This window comes from Neoarius graeffei, chromosome 5, assembly GCF_027579695.1.
Source record: "Neoarius graeffei isolate fNeoGra1 chromosome 5, fNeoGra1.pri, whole genome shotgun sequence".
NCBI lineage: Eukaryota > Metazoa > Chordata > Actinopteri > Siluriformes > Ariidae > Neoarius > Neoarius graeffei.
Window position 1 is genome coordinate 48996211 of NC_083573.1, and position 20443 is coordinate 49016653.

Genomic DNA, 20443 nt, shown 5'->3' on the forward strand with positions numbered 1-20443 from the left:
CCGTTTCCAGGCGGTTTAATGTAAACGGACAGTGCATCCGCGAAGAAAACGAGACAGATACGGTCTAATGTAAACTTGGCCTTAGTGTGTTATGTTGTGCAGTGACGCAGCATGAGTAGCACTTTGAAAAGATGAGGTTGGCTGGAGAATAGATAGTTTTCACTGACGTCACGGCATTCCGGGGAACACCCCCCCCAGCCGCCATCTTGGAGGGCAAACAAAACGGACCATCGCCACTACTGGCTACGTTATCTCGGACGAATTTATGAAGTTATATAGTCAGTTTTTTAAAATAAAGATCAATGTCGGCAAAATCAAGCAAACAGAAGTATATAGATACACATCTCACGGTATGCAGCCAAACTGGCCTTGATTGGGGGAATTGACCCCTACGAAGTGGACAAAGATGCATTTTCAAGTGACTATGCAGGGCTGCCAAAGCCTGAAACTGCCAAAGCCTGCTCCAAAGCCTGAAACTGACTTCATCAAACTTTAAAGGCTGTCTGGTATATACAACTTTTATATATTCACAGCGCGCCTTTTGGCGGATGCCGCCTGAATCGTGCCGATCCGATTTTTTTTTTTTAGGGGGGGCGTTGGAGTGTCTGATTATAATTTCAAAGTAAATTCTGTATTAAAATTACTAAATAAGCAAATCCGTTACAGTCCATGAAACAGGAAGTATAAGGATGAGAAAAAAACAGTTTAAATCGGGAAGCTGCGCACATTTGCGCAGTCCTGCACACCGCTCAGGACTACAGAATAGACCTAAAATGTTTTTCAAAAATGACCCTTGCGTGAGTGAAGTGACAAATTTCAAATAGAAACGTGACAAACGAGCGATATTAAGTGTACATTACAATGTAAACCTACACTCAGCGGTTCCAGTTAGGCATTCTCCAGAGATTGTTCACATGATGTTTTGGTTTCCAAAAACAAACTTAAACACAATTGATTGTTTATTTAAACAACTTACCACTTATAAAATGATCGGAGCAGACTTTGCTGTGTTTGGAAGGCTGATAATCCTTGCGGTTGATTCTCACAAGCCATAGATTTCTCCTTTGTATGCTGAGTTTGTTTGCTCGCCTTCGTGCTCCCGTACAGTGGGAATTCCATAAAAGCTCCGCTTGACTTCATCATCTGACCTATTACGACAGCCGTGAATACAACAAGTTTGCACCATTGCTAGCTTTAAATAAATGTAAATAATATATAAATGAATGTAACTTGTGCGCTACAATGTGTGCTCAGTGACCCGTACGGTAAGCTTGACCTCCAAGATGGCCGCCACCAGGGAATCCCCGACTCTGTGACGTCATGTGAAAACTATCTATACACGTGGTAGTTGTTGTATGATGGAGAAGAGCTATCTTGTGGGTGGGAATTAGCAGGTGACCAAATTGGGGAATAAATGGGGAAAGGTTACTGAGGTTAAGTTTAGGCTTAGATTTAGCTATATGCATAGCTTTAAGTAGCTCAATGGAAGGTCCCCACATGGATTGTGTGTGTGTGTGTGTGTGTGTGTGTGTGTGTGTGTGCGCGCTCTTACCTTGTAGTTGCGTCTGACTGTAGCTGAGGCTCTGGGATTGATGAGTCACTTGATGCCCCATGACAAGTTGGAGGAGCAGCTCCCTAAACTCCTCCCTGCAATTCTTAACTTGTACAAGAAAAACCCTGAGCACTACATCATCAGCAAGGTGCAGCTCTTCATGACTTCACAGTGACCTGACTCACTGAAGCTCCAGTATACTAACATTGTTTCAGCACTTTATTTATAGTCTTGGCAGGTTTTACTTTTGATGTATTTTGTTGGTTGCATCAGTGGTGAATAATGAGCAAAGCTATTAAATAATATAACCTTTCACTCAAGTTATTTTATTTATTTTTTTTTTTGGTATGTATTTTGGTGTGTGTGTGTGTGTAGAGCCTTTGTCAGGTCCTGGAGGCCTCTGTGAACATGGGCAGCAGGGTGCTCGAGACTCAGATGGATAGCCTTCTTTTTGCTCTGCACCAGCAGGTTGCGGAAATTCTTTTCATGCATTCTGTGTGTGTCTCTCTCTTTCTCTTGTGGAAGACACATGGGCTGTGTCTAACTGTTTTGCAAGTAGTCTTCTTCAGCATGCTATTGCAACAGAACAGGTTTTGAACAGGCTTGGGTTGTTTAAATATCTACCCAGCTCACATGTGCAAACCTGCCAAAAAAAAGACATGTCCTGTTATACCTTTTTAAATAATGAGACACTCTAATGGCTCATTTTATTAATGTTTATTGATGCATTATATTTTGCTCACAATTTCATATTCAAGCACACCGAACTGTTTATGACCGTCTACCTCGTTTAAGCAAAGAAAAGAGATTTATTCTGTGCTAGACAACAAATTTGTCCAACTTTGTACCCTGATGTACTCTTTTTCAGGTGTGTTCACCTGTGGACTATAATAATCCTCCAGCTGTGAAAAACCACAATGAAGTTTTGCGATGCTTCACCATCCTTGGTAGGTCCCCCCTCCCCCCTCCAAACAGTGTAATTCGTTTCAATTTTATTCTCAGTCAGTGGATTTAAGTGAAGCATTGACTTCTTCTACAGCTTATAAACCCTGTGACAGTGATTTTATAACTTCCCCTGATAGTTTATTCCCCTTATGGACAATTTACTGTTTGGAACCATTGCTTTGCTGACTAAAATGTGAATGGTCAGAGTGCAGTGTATGTTCACAATCAGGTGACTGCTGCTGTAATGTACTGGTTGGAGAATAGGGGATTAAGTTCAAGTTGAGTTAAATGATTGTGTAAAACGTTTGGGGTGTTTTGAGTGAGGAATTGATACTGTTATTTTATTTGAAAGTGCACTTAAAACAAGCAAATATCTGTATATTGTGTTGTGGATTATAATACAGTTCTGTATGTCCTAGTCCTAGCGTAATATTAGCTGCTTTGTCTGTCTTTGACACAGCCAACACATTCCCAGACCGACTGATGGTGTTTGTCCTGCAGAGGCTGGAAAACAATAATGAGAGAAACAGAATGGGCGCCCTGGCTGTACTCAGACACCTCATCAACTCCACAAGTGAGACTCTGTCGTCATCAAATATTACACTTGTGTGAGAGATTTAAGAGGCTCCTGATTCAACAAGTCGGTGTTATCTGATGTATCATGTGTGGAAGATGTTTCCAAGTTAGGAAAATTAAAAGCATTTTATTTCCGTGATCTATAAAATTTAAACTGAGTGCTAAATATACACAAACATTTCTAAAATATTCTTTGTCTTTTTAAGATAATATATTGCTGTATTTGTTGTAGGTTCCATCATGGAAAACAAGAAGCTTCTTATTCTTGCCAGTATGAGACAGCCTCTAGCAGACCAGAGCAATAAGGTGAGCTTTTCAATAACTGGTATGTAATATACACTCGCTGAGTACTTTATTAGGAACAAATACTGGGTAGGGTTGTGGCAGTCAAGTGATGATTGATGGTCTTAACAGACCCAAAGTATGCCAAGAAAGCATTCCCCACACCATTACACCACTTCCATCAGCCTGGACTGTTGACACAGGGCAGGTTGGGTCCAGGGATTCATGCTGTTGTCACCAAATTCTGACCCTACCATCTGTGTGCTTCAGCAGAAATTGAGATTCATCATAGTAGGCTACGTTTATCCGGTCTTCAACTGTCCAGTTTTGTTGGGCATGTGCCCCCTGCAGACTCCGTTTTCTGTCCATTTGCCTCAAGGTTCGATGTGCTGTGTATTCTGAGATGCTTTTCTGCTCACCATAATTGTACAGAGTAGTTATGAGTTACTGTAGCCTTTCTATAGGCTTTCAGCTCGAACCAGTCTGACCGAGATCACATTTTTTCCTCCCATTCTGATGTTTGAGTATTACCTGAAGCTGCTGGCCTGTATCTGCATGATTTTATGCATTTAACATGATTGACTGATTAGGTAATTGCAGGAATAATAGGTGTACAGGTGTTCCTAGTAAAGTGTTCTGTAAGTGTATAAATTAAAATTTTACCTGATGTGCACTATGTGTCTGCACATAAATTTGGGGGAATATATATGTAAAAAAAATTTACTTGAACTTTAAAAAAAAACCCTCAAACTGCATATTTTTGATACAGAATCTAGATTTTTTGGGCGGTTGACCTGTCTATTTATTTGTCCAGGTAAAGAAGAGAGTTGTGCAGGTCATCAGTGCGATGGCTCACCATGGCTACCTGGAGCTGGAGGGAGGAGACACGCTTGTGCGCTTTATCATTCAGCACTGTGCTCTGTCTGACACTTACCATGTATGTGTCAGTACATTACCAAGTATTTTCCAGCATGCCACCAAGCTTGTTGAAAGTAATAAAAGCAATCTATGCTGATGTATAATATTATTATTAAATACGGTACCAGTCAAAAGTTTGGACACACCTTTTAATTCAATGTTGAAGCTGGTTAAGATAATGCCAATATTGTGCCAAGCTGTCATCAAGGTAAACAGTGGCTGCTTTGAAGAATCTAAAATATGAAACCTACTTTAAACACTTTACCATGTAATTCCATAGTTTTGATATCTTCAGTCTTGTCCTACAATGTAGAAAATGGTAAAAGTCCAGAATACACCTATGAATAAGTAGGTGTGTCCAAACTGTTGACTTATACTGTGTGTGTACAGTGGGGCAAAAAAGTATTTAGTCAGTCACCAATTGTGCAAGTTCTCCCACTTAAAAAGATGAGAGGCCTGTAATTTATCATAGGTACACTTCAACTATGAGAGACAGAATGAGGAAAAAAAAATCCAGAAAATCACATTGTCTGTCTGATTTTTAAAGAATTTATTTGCAAATTATGGTGGAAAATAACTTTTGTTATTGACCAAATACTTCATCTCAATACTTTATATACCCTTTGTTGGCAATGACAGAGGTCAAATGTTTTCTGTAAGTCTTCACAAGGTTTTCACACACTATTGCTGGTATTTTGGCCCATTCCTCCATGCAGATCTCCTCTAGAGCAGTGATGTTTTGGGGCTGTCGCTGGGCAACACGGACTTTCAACTCCCTCCAAAGATTTTCTATGGGGTTGAGATCTGGAGACTGGCTAGGCCACTCCAGGACCTTGAAATGCTTCTTACGAAGCCACTCCTTCGTTGCCCGGGCGATGCGTTTGGGATCATTGTCATGCTGAAAGACCCAGCCACGTTTCATCTTCAATGCCCTTGCTGATGGAAGGAGGTTTTCATTCAAAATCTCACGATACATGGCCCCATTCATTCTTTCCTTTACACGGATCAGTCGTCCTGGTCCCTTTGCAGAAAAACAGCCCCAAAGCATGATGTTTCCACCCTCATGCTTCACAGTAGGTATGGTGTTCTTTGGATGCAACTCAGCATTCTTTCTCCTCCAAACATGACAAGTTGAGTTTTTACCAAAAAGTTCTATTTTGGTTTCATCTGACCATATGACATTTTCCCAATCCTCTTCTGGATCATCCAAATGCTCTCTAGCAAACTTCAGACGGGCCTGGACATGTACTGGCTTAAGCAGGGGGACACGTCTGGCACTGCAGGATTTGAGTCCCTGGCGGCGTAGTGTGTTACTGATGGTAGCCTTTGTTACTTTGGTCCCAGCTCTCTGCAGGTCATTCACTAGGTCCCCCCGTGTGGTTCTGGGATTTTTGCTCACCGTTCTTGTGATCATTTTGACCCCACAGGGTGAGATCTTGTGTGGAGCCCCAGATCGAGGGAGATTATCAGTGGTCTTGTATGTCTTCCATTTTCTAATAATTGCTCCCACAGTTGATTTCTTCACACCAAGCTGCTTACCTATTGCAGATTCAGTCTTCCCAGCCTGGTGCAGGTCTACAATTTTGTTTCTGGTGTCCTTTGACAGCTCTTTGGTCTTGGCCATAGTGGAGTTTGGAGTGTGACTGTTTGAGGTTGTGGACAGGTGTGTTTTATACTGATAACGAGTTCAAACAGGTGCCATTAATACAGGTAACGAGTGGAGGACAGAGGAGCCTCTTAAAGAAGTTGTTACAGGTCTGTGAGAGCCAGAAATCTTGCTTGTTTGTAGGTGACCAAATACTTATTTTACCGAGGAATTTACCAATTAATTCATTAAAAATCCTACAATGTGATTTCCTGGATTCTTTCCCCCCATTCTGTCTCTCGTAGTTGAAGTGTACCTATGATGAAAATTACAGGCCTCTCTCATCTTTTTAAGTGGGAGAACTTGCACAATTGGTGGCTGACTAAATACTTTTTTTGCCCCACTGTATATGACAATTTCCACAACTTGGTATTCTATGAATGGGAGTGAAGAACAGACTCCTGTCTGATATGAATCTGCTAATGTAAATAGCCTAAATCCTTATATTCTCTTCAGTTGTTTTGAGATTTAGTATTTTGTTCATCTGTGTAACTTGAGGATAATTTAATGAAATGGAAGACACTTTTGTTCACGAATTTTGTATAAAACCATTAGAGAGGCTACTTTATAAATGGACAGCAGACAGTGCTAAACTACTTGATATCAATATTGTTATTCTGTGGAAATGCTAATGATGTTGGATTGCACTGCAGCGGGGACAACGGCCCTTAGATCCAGAGGAGGTGACTAACGAGGCACTGAGAAGCATGTGTGATAACACACTCCATCTCTTCACCACGACTGTGGGCTGCCTGACTGATGTGAGAGTTGCAGACAAAAATGCACACATTGACACATGCCCAGAAGGTTAGGAATGGCTATAATAATAAATATGCACATAAGCTTAGTAGTAATTATCACTGGTGAATGTTGACATGAAGAAAGAGTTTAGGTTATCGTTTAATTATACACACAAAGGAACAAAACATTGAAAACAGCTAAATTTTGAATAATTCATTACAACCTCCCATTCATTGCAATTTTCTACAAAGCAAAACTAACATAATAGCAAAATTAGTAAGCACTGTCGTATGAGTTATAGAGCAGTGGTTTAGCCTGGAAAAATAAATTATCTCTGACACCACCAGGAAGGAACGTCATGAACCTTTAACCGTAAATTGTACTTTCAGCCAGCATCAGCAGCACCAACCCCTAATAGCAGTGTCTGTATGTATGTATGTATGTATGTATGTATGTATGTGTGTTTGTTCTGGAAGAGATCAGCTCTTTTCCTGTATAGCTCCCAATATTAACAGAGGGCTGATGACAGCACTCTGTCATCACACTGGCACTCCGAGCATTTTATAAAGTGTGGAGACGGGGCTATTTTTAGTGATTTTGTTTTGAAGTTCTTTATATAGAACTACCTAGATGCTATGAGCTGCTTCTGGATTAGTAACTTGGCTCGTCATTTAAATGACGTTTGTGTCAATATGTATTTTATGTTGTGTTTTTTTTTTTTTTTTATTATTTTTTTACTTTATCAAGTTAGGAAAAAAAATCTACTATTGCTGAGCAGATCTTGTGCTGTGCGTAAGCCATGGTGACAGGTCAGTTTGTGTGCTGCAGGTGCTGTGGCCGATGCTGCTGTGCTACCTGACCCCAAGTCAGTACTTCAACGCCACCACACCTCTCTGCAAGAGCCTTATCTTGTTGGCCAATAAGAAGCGATCAGCCCAGGAACCCAATTTTATAATCAACTTCAGTGCTCCAGGTGAGCACTATTAAATATTAACGTATGTACTATGCGTTTCATGCACACACGTCATCAAATACATGCACATAAACCCAATCATGATGTCATCGATGAATGCAGCTCCAAATATTTTTAAGTGCAGAGGGCTTTTCCACTGGCTAAGCGATCCTGTGCCGGTTAAACCAGGCCATTGCATAAACACACACTCTGGCTCCACAGATGCTCACAGCTCTGGCAAGATGCCTTTTTTTGCCTGCTTTTTCCACTTCATTTTGGAAGCAACATTTCACTTACAGACATTGTTTTTATTAAAAGTTGTTTGGCTGGCCAGTTCTGTCTGGTTCTAATTAGTCAAACCAAAAGCTATATTTATCATGTGAATATAGGTCTGGTGTTCTGGGAGGGAGGATAATTGTTTCTCACAGCAGCAAAGATTAAACTGAACTTTCGACTTACTGATCATTTACTTGTTAATTGTAGTTATTTTGCATCAGGTGACTGCACATAGCTTACCCTTGTCTGCCCTTTTTCCTAATTCGCTTTTGTATTTATTTATTTTATCCTTATCTTATTTGTACATACTTTCCGATCTGTCTCCATAGGTTCCAATCTTCCCTCCCCATACATACTAATGATGAGGCTTTTGGTAAGTGAATGAGGTCATCTCCAGAATTCTTACTGACACCCTGGATAATAACAGTTCAAAATAATGTCTGTGTTATGAATGCACTTAATCTCAGACTGAAGATATGAGACAAATTAAACCTTTAATTGAATTGAATTTATTCTAAGGAAAAAAAAAAGAATCAAAAATGTATATTTTAACAAATCTACATGCATCACAATTATTGATGCCCCCAAAAAAGTCTTTTGAGCAAACTGAAGCACATTCCAATTTTTACATACCCTAGCTGAGCACTTTATTAGGAACACCCTGTACACCACCTCATTCATGCAATTACCTAGTCAACCAATTGTGTGCCAGCAGTGCAATGCATAAAATCATGTAGATATGGACCAACAGTTTCGGGTAATGTACACCTCAACCATCAAAATGAGGGAAAAAATTTTGATCTCGGCGATTTTGACTGTGGCATGATTTGTTGGTGCGAGATGAGCTTGTTTGAGTATTTCTATAACTGCTGATCTCTTGGGATTTTCATACACAACAGTCTCTAGAGTTTACTCAGAATGATGCAAAAAAAACAACAGTGGTTGTGGATGAAAAGTCATGGTAGAATGGCTAGACTGGTTTGAGCTGACAGAAAGGCTACAGTAACTCAAATAACCACTCTGTACTATTGTGATGAGCATAAAAGCATCTGCGAATGCTCAAGACTTTGAATCTTGAGGCGTATGGACTACAACAGCAGAAGACCTCATCGGGTTCCACTTCTGTCAGCCAAGAACAGAAATCTGAGGCTGCGTTGAAGACTGGACAGTTGAAGACTGAAAAAACGTAACCTGGTCTGATTAATCTTGTTTTCTGTTGAGGCACACAGATGGTAGGGTCAGAATTTGGCTCCAACTGTGTGAATCCATGAACCCAACCAGCCTTGTGTGAACAGTCCAGGCTGGTGGAGGTGATGTAATGATGTGGGGAATGTTTTCTTGGCACATTTTGGGCCTGTTAATACCATCACTTGAATGCCACAGCCTATTTGAGTATTGTTGCTGATCATCTGCATTTTTTTCATTGCCACAGTTTGCCATCTTCTAATGGCTATTTCCAGCACGATATTGTACCATGTTATAAAGCAAAAGTTGTCTCAAACTGGGTTCATGAGCATGGCATTGAGTTCCGTGTTCTTCAGTGACCTTCCCAGTCACCACATCTGAATCCAGTAGAACTCCTTTGGGATAGCGGGAGATTCACAGCATGAAGGTGCACCTGAAAAATCTGCAGAAATTGTGATTAAAATTATGTCAATATGGACCAGAATCTCAAAGGAATGTTTCCAACAGCTTGTGGAATCCGTGTCATGAAGAATTGAGGCAGTTTTGAGAGCAAAGGGAGGCACGATCCAGTATTAGTAATAGTGTTCTTAACGAAGTGCTCAGTGAGTGTACATTACCCACCAAATATTGAAAAGCTTATCTTCTTGCTGTGGCCTGCTTGAGGCTGTTTTCATACTGGTATGAATAAGAAGCCTAATAAAGTGACCTGTTTAAAAACCTTTTTAAATACACCTGAATCTTTAGAACGTGGTGATCAGCCATGGTCTTGTACTGTATTTGGCTGGGATATAAGCTGGCCCCTAGCCAAATTCCCTTAGTAATTTATCAGCATGGAGAATGTTAGAAATACACAAATGTAATGAGGCAAAAAGTGAACTCGGAACCCATTTCTTTTCTCTAAAGGCATTGAAACTTTGTTAGGATACACGACATTATGGACTGGATGAAGTAGCCGTAAAAACCTGTCTGCCTCTGCCAAGAAGCTACAACTCTTTTGTCTCTGGATCCAAATCATAGAATTCCATGGAGAAATGGGTCATAAACCACAGAATCTTACTTTTCACATACTTATCGCAATCCTTTAATAAAATTTCCTTAGAATAAATTTAATTCAATTAAAAAATTTTCACATTTCCTGTGTGAGGTTCAGCTACTTAACCATAAAGACTTTTTTTTTTTTAATGTAACCTTTTTATCCATCTTGACCAAGGGTGCCAAAATCTTTGTAACTTACTGTTCCTGTCTATGAATTAATTTTTGTCCAGAGTTTAAATAATGAAGTATGGAATTTGGCAGATAAACCCAGCAAACATTTTATGTACAATGTTTTGTTTGTCATTTCAATATTAATGATGTGCATCATCTACAGTATAATGATACTGTGTAAAATAGGAATGTGTCTTAAGTGTAAAAAAAAAAAAGTTATTTATACTCATGGTTTTATTGCATTTTATGTGGGTGTATTAAAACCCTCAGTTCTGCTCTGTTCACGCACCCGTGGTGACCATTGTTAAACTGATTGTGTGAATACTGTCCTAGGTGAATGCCTTTTTCCCATTCTCGTATCGAGGTCATGGTCATCCCTCTCTGAGTCTTCTGAATGCCATCAGTCCCAACATTAATCCTAAAGTAGAAGCATTATGGGAAAGCGAGATCCCAAGACTCCTTAGCTATCTGGAAGGTCAGTGTTCAAGTCTCATCTAAGCTGTGGCTGAAAGTATCAGTAGGAGGCCGTGCAAATAATACCGTAATTTAACAAATCTGCTCCAATTTGGTACAGTTAAAGCTGAACTCCCTATAATCCATCTTATTTATGATGCACACTATATGATTTAAGCCTATTCACAGTTAAACACTCACTTAACATGACTTTTTACACTTTTGTTTTGCTACAGTTGCTTTTCCCCACTGAGGACTTGTAAATTTAAAAAGTATTCTCAAAATGTCTCTGAAAGTTAAACCTTTTGCTAAAAGCACTCGTTTCTCCAAAACAAATGAATTCCTATGTGATTGCCAGAAATGTCAACAAGAGAGTCTGTGTCATTTTAATGAGGAAAATATTACATTTCCGAACATGCTCATAAAATTATATGGTTTAAATAGCATTCATTTTTAAAGCTGGATGTAAGGCACATTTTTTTTATTTATTTTATTTTTTTTGCTACTCCAGCTTTAATGAACTGTTCTTTTTCATGGAACTAACCATCCTTTCATGATCAGAATCCACACCAGAAGCATTTGACAAAACGAAATGGGAAGACCGCCTCCTTCAGGTAAGTAGCCATAGTTCTGTTTTTTTTTTTTTTTTTTTTTAAATAAATGATTTCATTTTGCCTTAGGCACTTCAAAAGAAGCAAACTATCTGTGGTATATTATGATGATTATGTTGTTCTCTTGGGAAAGTTCCTGTCTAAAACTCTGCTAACCATTGATGATGGCCAGTGGATCTCTCAGCTGGTGGTTGAGGCAACCCGATATCTCCCAATCTACAACCATTCTTTGGAGGAGAAGGTCAGTATTGGTAATGTAAAACTACTACTCTGTTCTGGCTATACGTTTGAGGTTTATGGATTATACAAAGCCAAGCTGGAGTGTGCTCTAAAAATATTTACAAGTTATTTCTAACAGTCTGTCGGCTCATTTAAACTGATACGCTCGATTCTCTCTCTCTCTAGAGCTTCCTGTATAAATGCATTGGTGTGGCTCTGCAGCAGTCCTCCAATAAGGAGCTGGTGAGAAAACAGCTCCAGGAGATTCTGATCAGCACCCGCCATAACGACGCCACTGAGAGAGCGGTACAGCAAAGAAAACACATTACACACACTGCTCTGTTTGCTTTCACCTCTTTTATCTGCCAGCATCTGTCCGGCCTCTCATTCATCGTCTTAAGCACTCCAGATTCTGTAATCTCAGTCATGGGCCCGTCTGCTCACTTGTTTGACATGACCTTTAGTGCAGTTTCCTGTTTGAGCATCCAATTAAAGGCGCATGATTTCGCTGGTTGTTTCGTTCTATCAGGACTGTTCAGAGAAATGTGGTCTTGTGACAAGAATGTATTTGCAGCTTGCTGCTAATTTGAAAAGGGAGGTCATGGCTAGGCTCAGGAATGGTCAGCAGTATGGTTTTATTACAGAGATCTGATCAGAGAATGCAGCTCAGCGTATCCTAATTGCAGAATGGTACATACTGATGATTGCACTGAACCGCTGCTTGGAAATTGGATACTTAAACAACCATTTAAAATCTACTAATATATAATAATGAGAATAACTGGGAGTGATTGGTTTCACAGGGAGTAGCGATGGCTTTGGGGCTGTGTGCCAGCAGTCATTTGGATGGCACTCTGGCCAAGCTTGACGAGTTTGGGAAATCTGATGCCTTCAAGAAAGCCTCTGGGATATTCAGCTTGCTCAAAGTAGGTTCTGCTGGCATCTCTGGTGAGAGGAAACCAAAATGTTTCAAACAAATCAATAGAAGGCTCACAGACGTTGTTGTTATTGTTCTCGTTACTGCTAATTTTCTATTTTATGGATGTCTTGTCAAGCAGGATAAGAATGATGTGGATGTAGAGAAGATGAAGAGCACTTTGATTTTGTGTTATGGCTACGTGGCCCTGAATGCTCCAGAAGACCAGCTTCTCATTCGTCTCGACAACGACATACTCCACAACATCAGCAAGCTCTTTAACACCAAGGTAGAATTAACCGGAATGACACATTACGCTGCAATACTGCTTTTTATTTATTTATTTTTTGCTACTATAAACCATTAAAAAGCTTGACTCATTAACTGATTCTGATTTACGTGCATAGGCACTTTCCTTACTTAATGATGCGCTGTCTGACACTTGAATTTATGTAAGAATTATAAATGTACTGTGTATATATAATAATGTTAGTGAATGGGCTCATACAAAGTGTAAAATTGCAGGAAGATTTGTTTTCTATTTTTATTTAAACTATTTGATTTGAAACTTCCATTTTGTAACTAGGCATAGTTTAAAAAAAAAAAAATCATGATTGGTTTTAAAAAAGTTAGTCAGACCACGATACACCTCGGAGTCATAATTCTTTCCTAAATGGAACAAAAAACTTCTGTGGTTTCGTATTGTAGTTGAAAACCAGTGTCTGCTGGAGAAGCAGCCATGCTTAGCTTGGCACTCACCCTGAATGACCTAATGTCAATGAGATCTTGACTGAGGTAAAGTCCTCTAAAAGGCCAATTTCAAAAAGTTACAAGGAGCAATGGTGCACTTCATTCCTGATTTTGCTTTGAAATTTGTAATAATGATTATGCTTAAAATCCCTTAAAAAAACTTCAGTGAAGTTTACTTAAACTTTATTCTGAAGACATCTTTTAAAGTACAAGTTGTTTTGTACGTGGCATAGAGATTGTGTGGTAGCTGAAAGCTGCGACTGCTCTACTAACCAGTTTTGTTATTAATATCACTTCTCCCTGGGGGCGTTGTGGCTCAGGTAGATAAGGCGCCATACCATAAATCCGGGGACCCGGGTTCAATTCTGGCCTGAGGTCATTTCCCGATCCCTCCCCATCTCTCTCTCCCGCTCATTTCCTGTCTCTACACTGTCCTATCCAATAAGGGTGAAAAAAGCCCCCAAAAAAATCTTTAAAAAAATCACTTCTCCGCACATTCTGATAAAGTTAATTGGTTTACTAATATTTCACTATTGGAAGTCCAGGAGAAAGACACTTTTATTTTAGGTGTGGATGATGTATTTCTTACTCTTCAGTGCTCTTATTAATTATGTCTTTAACTAAGGCATGTGCATTTACAGCAGCTGCAGAAATGAGAACACTGATTTTCTTAAAAGATGTTTCAGTAATAAATGAAACTAGCATTTTTTTAAGTAATACAGACACCGAAATAAATTCACTCTTCCCTATGACTCCATGAAAATAAAGATAGTTATGATCGTTTTCACCCACAATGCCATGGCAAAGAAGTATTTGATAATAAAAGTGGGGGGGGGGAACCCATCAAAGCAGCACGATCAAGCAGATGGGAACTGCAATACCTTGTGACGTAGATCGGGGAATCTCCAGAAACCGGAAGTGCGCACACGGCGTCTGAAGCCAGGACTTTTAAACATCATTTTCCATCACTACCAAAGGAATACAGACAAGCCCAGTCACATATTAACATGGCAGTTTATTTAGAAATATTATGGTATTAATGCAGTATTCCTTTGTAGTACTTTACAATACTGGAAAGGTTTCAAATTAATACTGACACGTAAATAATTTTACTCTTCTCTGTGACTTCATGAAAATAAAGCAATCTGGCAGACAGATGGCGCGCTCTATTGTACACCTACTCCATTACTTCAGAGTGTTGAAAATGCTTGAAAACAATGACAAACACTGGCTTGAACAGTGGGTAGGTACTCTTGGGTAGCTGGGAAAATATTTTATTACTTGAAGGCTAAAATAAGTTGAGTAGCTCTACACTAGCACTGTTCTGGTACACTGGCTGCAGTCTAGTGGCTACTTTCCACTACAATTGTCTACACTATGTGACACCTGCGTGCCGTGGCGCATGCGTCAGACTGACTCTCGGGCATGCTCCGGACAGCGCGCGCCGTAAATGACTTGCACCTGCACAGGATTAAGGTGCAATCAGCACACCTATATAAGGACCTGGAAAACACTCGCAGGTTGTGAAGTATTGCATTGCTAACACATTACCGAGCCTTAGTTCCTCTTTGCTTCTCTTGGTTTCCGAGCCTTGATTTCCTGTTTTTTGTGTTTGCTTCCTGCCTAGCCTTTGATAATCTGTTTGTGCCTCACTTGACCTATTGCCTGTTTCACAGTTTATGCTCGCCGCTTCAGATTATTTGCCGGTTTCCACTTTTCCTTAATAATAAACTTTTATTTTTTTTCGTGGTCCGGTTTCCATCAAATCCTGCGCTCTGATTGGCTGGCGAGCAGGTCCGTATCCTACAGCATGGACTCCAGTTATGGACCCCGGTTATGGACCTCTGGCGACTCGCTCGTTCACAACAACAAACATGGTAGCAATTTTTGTCAACATTTATTTTCGCATTTCTCAGGAGAATAGCATTAATTTTACAGCATGGATAGCGATAATGACGGTCTTCATAGCAAAAGTGAATTTTACTACCCTAAGGAAGAAGAAATAAAAGAAAACATTTCAGGAGAAAGCTAAAAACCTGTAACTTGCTAACGCCGAGGAAAAACATGGCTGAATCCTGAATGACTTAATTTTGTATAAATAGGGGACTACTTGGGTGGCAAAATGTAGTGTGTTTTTTTTTTTTTTTTTCTCCCCTGCCATGGAAGTGCACATGTATACCGAGGAGGAAGCAATTTGCATTACAGCCATGAATGAGGATTCAAAATGGCGGCTCGTCTCGGTTTTCCTTTTCGGGCGCTCTTGTTTTCTGTTAGAATGTGGTAAAGAAAAAAATAAATATATTATGTACCAGCTTAAGGTCAGTCCATATGGTGAAATACCGTGACCTCGGCCTTGAATACTGACCTCGGCCCAGAACTTTTAAGACCTCGGTCACGATATTTCATGATATGGACCTCCTAGCTGGTAAATAACTTGTATATCTTCTGCACTTGCATCCATCTCCCACCCATTCCTGACAGAATACTTCACCCACCTGATGCACTAAGCGATGTATCTCTGTGCTTTTGGGAGGTCGGTATTCAGTTAAGCAATTGCCGAATTGGAACAAAATTTTTTTATCTTGCCCCAAGTTATAACTTATTGGCAGGAATAACTATTATACTAACAATTACATCAGTAGAAGAGCCATTCCACCGAATCGGTGCCATTTCCGTCCCTAGAAAATTATATGTATAAATGCACATAAAAATGTACTTTAAAAGACATTTCCTTATTATGCAGAATGTCCTGCACGTTGATCTGATTTCAAATTTAAGATATTTTAAGGATTAATAAAAACTACCTAAAACACTGAAAAATAGCATGTGTTACCTGTCCCTGCACTCTAACTTTATACTTAACTATGAAATATTATGATTAAAATCCTTCAAAACAGTATTTCTTTTGCACTGTTGTGTGACTCCATATCCTGTGCATGGTTTAAATATATATATATTTTTTTCATAAGAAATCCACAATATCTTGGTTAAAATACACATTTTAGTAGTGTCCCTGGGTTTTCACTCAGTCCTGTTACCCAAACATATTACCCCATCTGACAACTTTGGAACATTCCATAAATCACATGCTCAACAGGAAGTTACATCAGTTGTGTCTTCTGAAGGCCATGGGAAGACCAAAAGTTAGTTTTCTCATTTACTTTTCTGTATATTTTATGATTTTTTTTTTTAACTTTGATAAGGTCAATGTCAACATGCTGTCCTGTTACTTAAATTATTTCTTAGATATTTGTTTATTTTAAAAATACAGATTTTTGGTAAATCACTAGAATGTGCTAAGTGTGGTCATGCTATTAGCGATGACGCCATGTGGCTTAATTCCATGTATTAGCTAATCCTAGGCAAAAAACTCAGTCCTGTTACTTTCAGTCCTGTTACTCATATAGAGAGTATGCAGCCATCTTTGACTTCCAAACCTTGTAAAAAATAATTAATGTAGCCTGAGGTTGACCGATACACATTTTGAATAGTTAAATATGTGTGTTATAATCAGTGTTGAAAAGATGTAACAAATTAAGTTTAATTTGGGAGTGGTACAACAAGCAAATGGCACCCATTCGGTGGAATGTCCCAAAAGATTCTAACAGCAGCTGGTATTGGTAATTATTAATGTGAAACAGGTGGTCTGTTACAATCATCCCTCCACCATGTCCACTTGTCAGCTTGCTGAGATCTGAGTAGCAGTCACTCACCTCGTTATTATGGTCGTCAATGTGACGGTCCTGGTACGGCTGAAACCGGTAGGGCTGTATCCCGAGCCCTATATTCTCCCTCTCCTCCTCTCCCCAACTAACTCCTTCATCCACATCATACAAGACATGCGCTATGTCCAAAATTGCTCACTATATAGTCAGTTTGCCATTTTGTAGTGCTATCTGAATATATAGTGAGAATTATTACACCATATATAGTGGACTCATAGGCAGCGGCAAAGAAGAAGGTATTCAGCCTTGATTGAAAGATGCAACAGAAACAAAGTCCTTTGTATTTATTAATGTGGGAGACGCCGTCAGTATAATATGTATATTTTGAAAACCTATCAGCTGACTGATCTGGCACATTTTAATTGTGTGACAGTAATGACGTAAATAACGGCGCGGCGGAGTAGTGTCCGAAAGTGTTGTTTCATTTTACCAATGAGCTCACTATATAGTCCTCTATATAGAATCCTCTAGGTAGGGAGTAGTGAATGAGTGAGTGATTTTGGACACTGCTCATAGCTCACAGTTTATGTTCAGTCATGAAAACGTTCTGTTGGCGCACCTTCCAGGCAGGGGTTCCCCGATCTACGTCATTTCTGGTTTGAGCCATTCTTGGTGGAAGGGAAGGGAATTCCAGGCATCGCTTCGTGATAGGTGGTTTAAATGTTTTTATTTCGTTGAGTTTTCATCTCCACACCTTGCGATTTACATCGAAAATTGAAAGTTTGTGTTAAAATCTAGAAAATGACACTGAGAAGAACTGTTCATTTCAGTCTCACTTTAAATGTATATGGAGGTTATTGGTGTATTTAAATATAATGATTATCTAGGGCTGCGTGTGTGGGGGGGGAAGTGGATTGATTATTTAATTAAAAAAAACACCACTTTTTTTTTAAATAAAGGTAAGAAAACTTTATCCTAATTAGGTGCTCTTTATTTAGTTTTGTTCTTGTATACTTGAGAGATGTATGCGCACAACCAATATTGAAATGTTCTTCAGAGACTTATGCAAACTCGGTGAATACAAACCTCACACAAGAAGGTTCTAGTTTTGTGTTTATTCTTCTTTGTGTAGTGTTAGACTAACATTAGATATGGTGAATATCATACTCTAACCCTATATGACATTTTCTAAACAGTTTACAATTGTGTATATCCCATACAATAGCATACATCCTTAAAGAAATGTGGTATGTTCTGATATTGTGTCCTACATTAAGCTCCATCATTACTTTTATGTTGCACAGGTTCTGGGAATTAAAGTAGAGACCAAGGTACCATAAGGAGATTCTTTCTTACTCTGACCTGTACAGAATCAACTAAAACCTTTTTTTTATCTTTAATCTTTGAGGCCTTAAATGAAAATTCAAGGTACATGAACTTCTGAACTTCTCAGAAAAAGAGTGAGAAAAATAAACATTTTGATTATCTCTTTGTAAATCGGTCTCTTCGGAGAAGAGAAATGTTAAACTTCAAGACCTTTAGTTGTTTATTTAGAGAAGATTTGGTACTGAATTATCTGTGGAGCTCCTCTTGGGGCCTCAGTAAACACCGTTCTGTGGCTTTGAGAAGTTCAGAAAGTTTAAGAATGAATCTCTGTCAACTAACACACTAGTTTTTGTTACTAGATTTTCACACTGATGGTTCTGTGGATGTCTAGTTCTTTAAACCTTTCCTAAAACAACCTACTTAATCTGTCTTTCCACTAACAATATTGAGGTTGTGGGTTGTGATCTGCCTTTTCTGTCTCTATCTATAGTTTGTACATGGGATTCAGAATAATCTGAATAGCTAAAATTGCTTTGCTAAAAAATGGAAATGCTAACAGAGTCGATCTGAATCTATCTTCACACTTTTTGTTTAGGTAAAATTTTGGGTGCCACAGGATGAAACTGGAATCAACTTACTGCATGAAAAATCTCGTTTTATGGCTTGCCACCCTGACATGGGCTTGTATTAAATACTAATGAGTATGGCTTACTTGGAGAGTGGTGTGTAAAGTGATCAACCTAATAATTAAATCTTTGTTTGTCTTTCGCTGTGTTTGAAATCTCTACAGGACCTGACCATGAAGCTGAGTCTAATTGAAAGTATTGGCCTGATTGCAAAAGCCATTAATACCTGCGTTCACAAACAGGGATACGTCTTCACCCGCAAGCAGAAACTCATGGGAATAATGATGGTGTGTGTGACTTCTGTGGCATCAGTTGAAACACTTGATCATGAAGCCAGTTATTTCCATTGATTTCTTATAGAATTGCTGTCTTGTTTTGGTGAGACGAAATGAATTGTTTTATAGACTTGTCAGTGAGGGAGTTTTCCCATAGATTGATGCATAAACCAGGTTAAGATTCAGGACACAAGTTACTGAAGTATTGTTTGCCGACTTATTAGGTATCCAGCAGTGTGATGCACTTTCATGGCGTTTTAGAAAAAAAACAAAAACAGATTTATCTGTGAATGCGTTGTGGATGCCAAACGCATTATGCAGCAATGTACCATATGGAAATAATTGTGTTGTGCAGTTGCTGCAATTTGGATGTAGCTCTTTCCATCTCATTCCAAAGATATCTGATAGGGTTGAAATCCAGGGCTGGGAAAGCTACTGAATTTTTCTTTGACTTCTCAGATTCATAAACTCTCTTCATCCAAATGATGATCACTGATTGATTGCTTTTCAAATTGTTGTACTATTCTTGGTAAACTCTTAGGCCAAGTTTACATTAGACCGTATGTATCTGTCTCGTTTTCTTCGCGGATGTACTGTCCGTTCACATTGAAATGCCGGGAAACGGGAATCCGCCAGGGCCCACATATTCAACCCAGTTCGTGTCTGGTCCGGTGCTGTGTAAACATTGAGGATACGCTGTGCTGAGCTCTAGCTGACGTCTTCATTGGACAACGTCACTGTGACCTCCACCTTCCTGATTTGCTGGCGTTGGTCATGTGACGCGACTGCTGAAAAACGGCGCGGACTTCCGCCTTGTATCACCTTTTCATTAAAGAGTATAAAAGTATGAAAATACTGCAAATACTGATGCAAATACTGCCCATTGTGTAGTTATGATTGTCTTTAGGCTTGCCATCCTTCCACTTGCAAGTGGTAAGTGACTTGCGCATGCCCGATATGCACTGGGATCACACACACAGCGGCTCAGTCCCGAACCACTGCTCGTGCGCTTCACTCGCGCGCTCTGTGAGCTGCGCAGGGCCGGAGAGGGCACTCGCTGTTCAGGGCGGAGTGATTTGGAGTGCAGGATGCCTGCGGAGCCGAGCCGCTGAGGAGAAATTTACACATTACACATTTACACATTTCAACTTGCGTGCCGTCTAATTAGTCATGTGATTAGCGTATCCGTGTATTGGCGTTGCTGTGTGCACGCGAATCGTGTATTGGCGTTGTTGTGTGCACGCTAATCGTTTTTAAAAACGTTAATCTGATGATCCACTGATACGGTCTAATGTAAACCCCACCTTAAAACGGTTGTGAGTGA

At 39.5% G+C, this 20443-nt stretch overlaps 1 protein-coding gene across 10 annotated transcripts in view; it reads left to right on the forward strand.

The window, feature by feature from the left end:
* The window catches only part of mroh1 (maestro heat-like repeat family member 1), a 52739-nt gene that overhangs the window by 9721 nt on the left and 22575 nt on the right, over nt 1-20443 (forward strand). For 9 of the 10 annotated variants that reach the window (XM_060921898.1, XM_060921893.1, XM_060921894.1 and 6 more), the window contains exons 8-24: nt 1560-1700; nt 1928-2020; nt 2421-2499; nt 2958-3071; nt 3306-3379; nt 4170-4292; nt 6572-6679; nt 7488-7632; nt 8217-8260; nt 10612-10753; nt 11293-11345; nt 11476-11583; nt 11748-11867; nt 12365-12487; nt 12620-12766; nt 18197-18223; nt 19009-19131. In XM_060921898.1, the coding sequence (XP_060777881.1) occupies nt 1560-1700; nt 1928-2020; nt 2421-2499; nt 2958-3071; nt 3306-3379; nt 4170-4292; nt 6572-6679; nt 7488-7632; nt 8217-8260; nt 10612-10753; nt 11293-11345; nt 11476-11583; nt 11748-11867; nt 12365-12487; nt 12620-12766; nt 18197-18223; nt 19009-19131 (1764 nt within the window). The remainder of the gene's footprint in view (nt 1-1559; nt 1701-1927; nt 2021-2420; nt 2500-2957; nt 3072-3305; nt 3380-4169; nt 4293-6571; nt 6680-7487; nt 7633-8216; nt 8261-10611; nt 10754-11292; nt 11346-11475; nt 11584-11747; nt 11868-12364; nt 12488-12619; nt 12767-18196; nt 18224-19008; nt 19132-20443) is intronic. The other variant, XM_060921902.1, reaches the window with a different exon arrangement.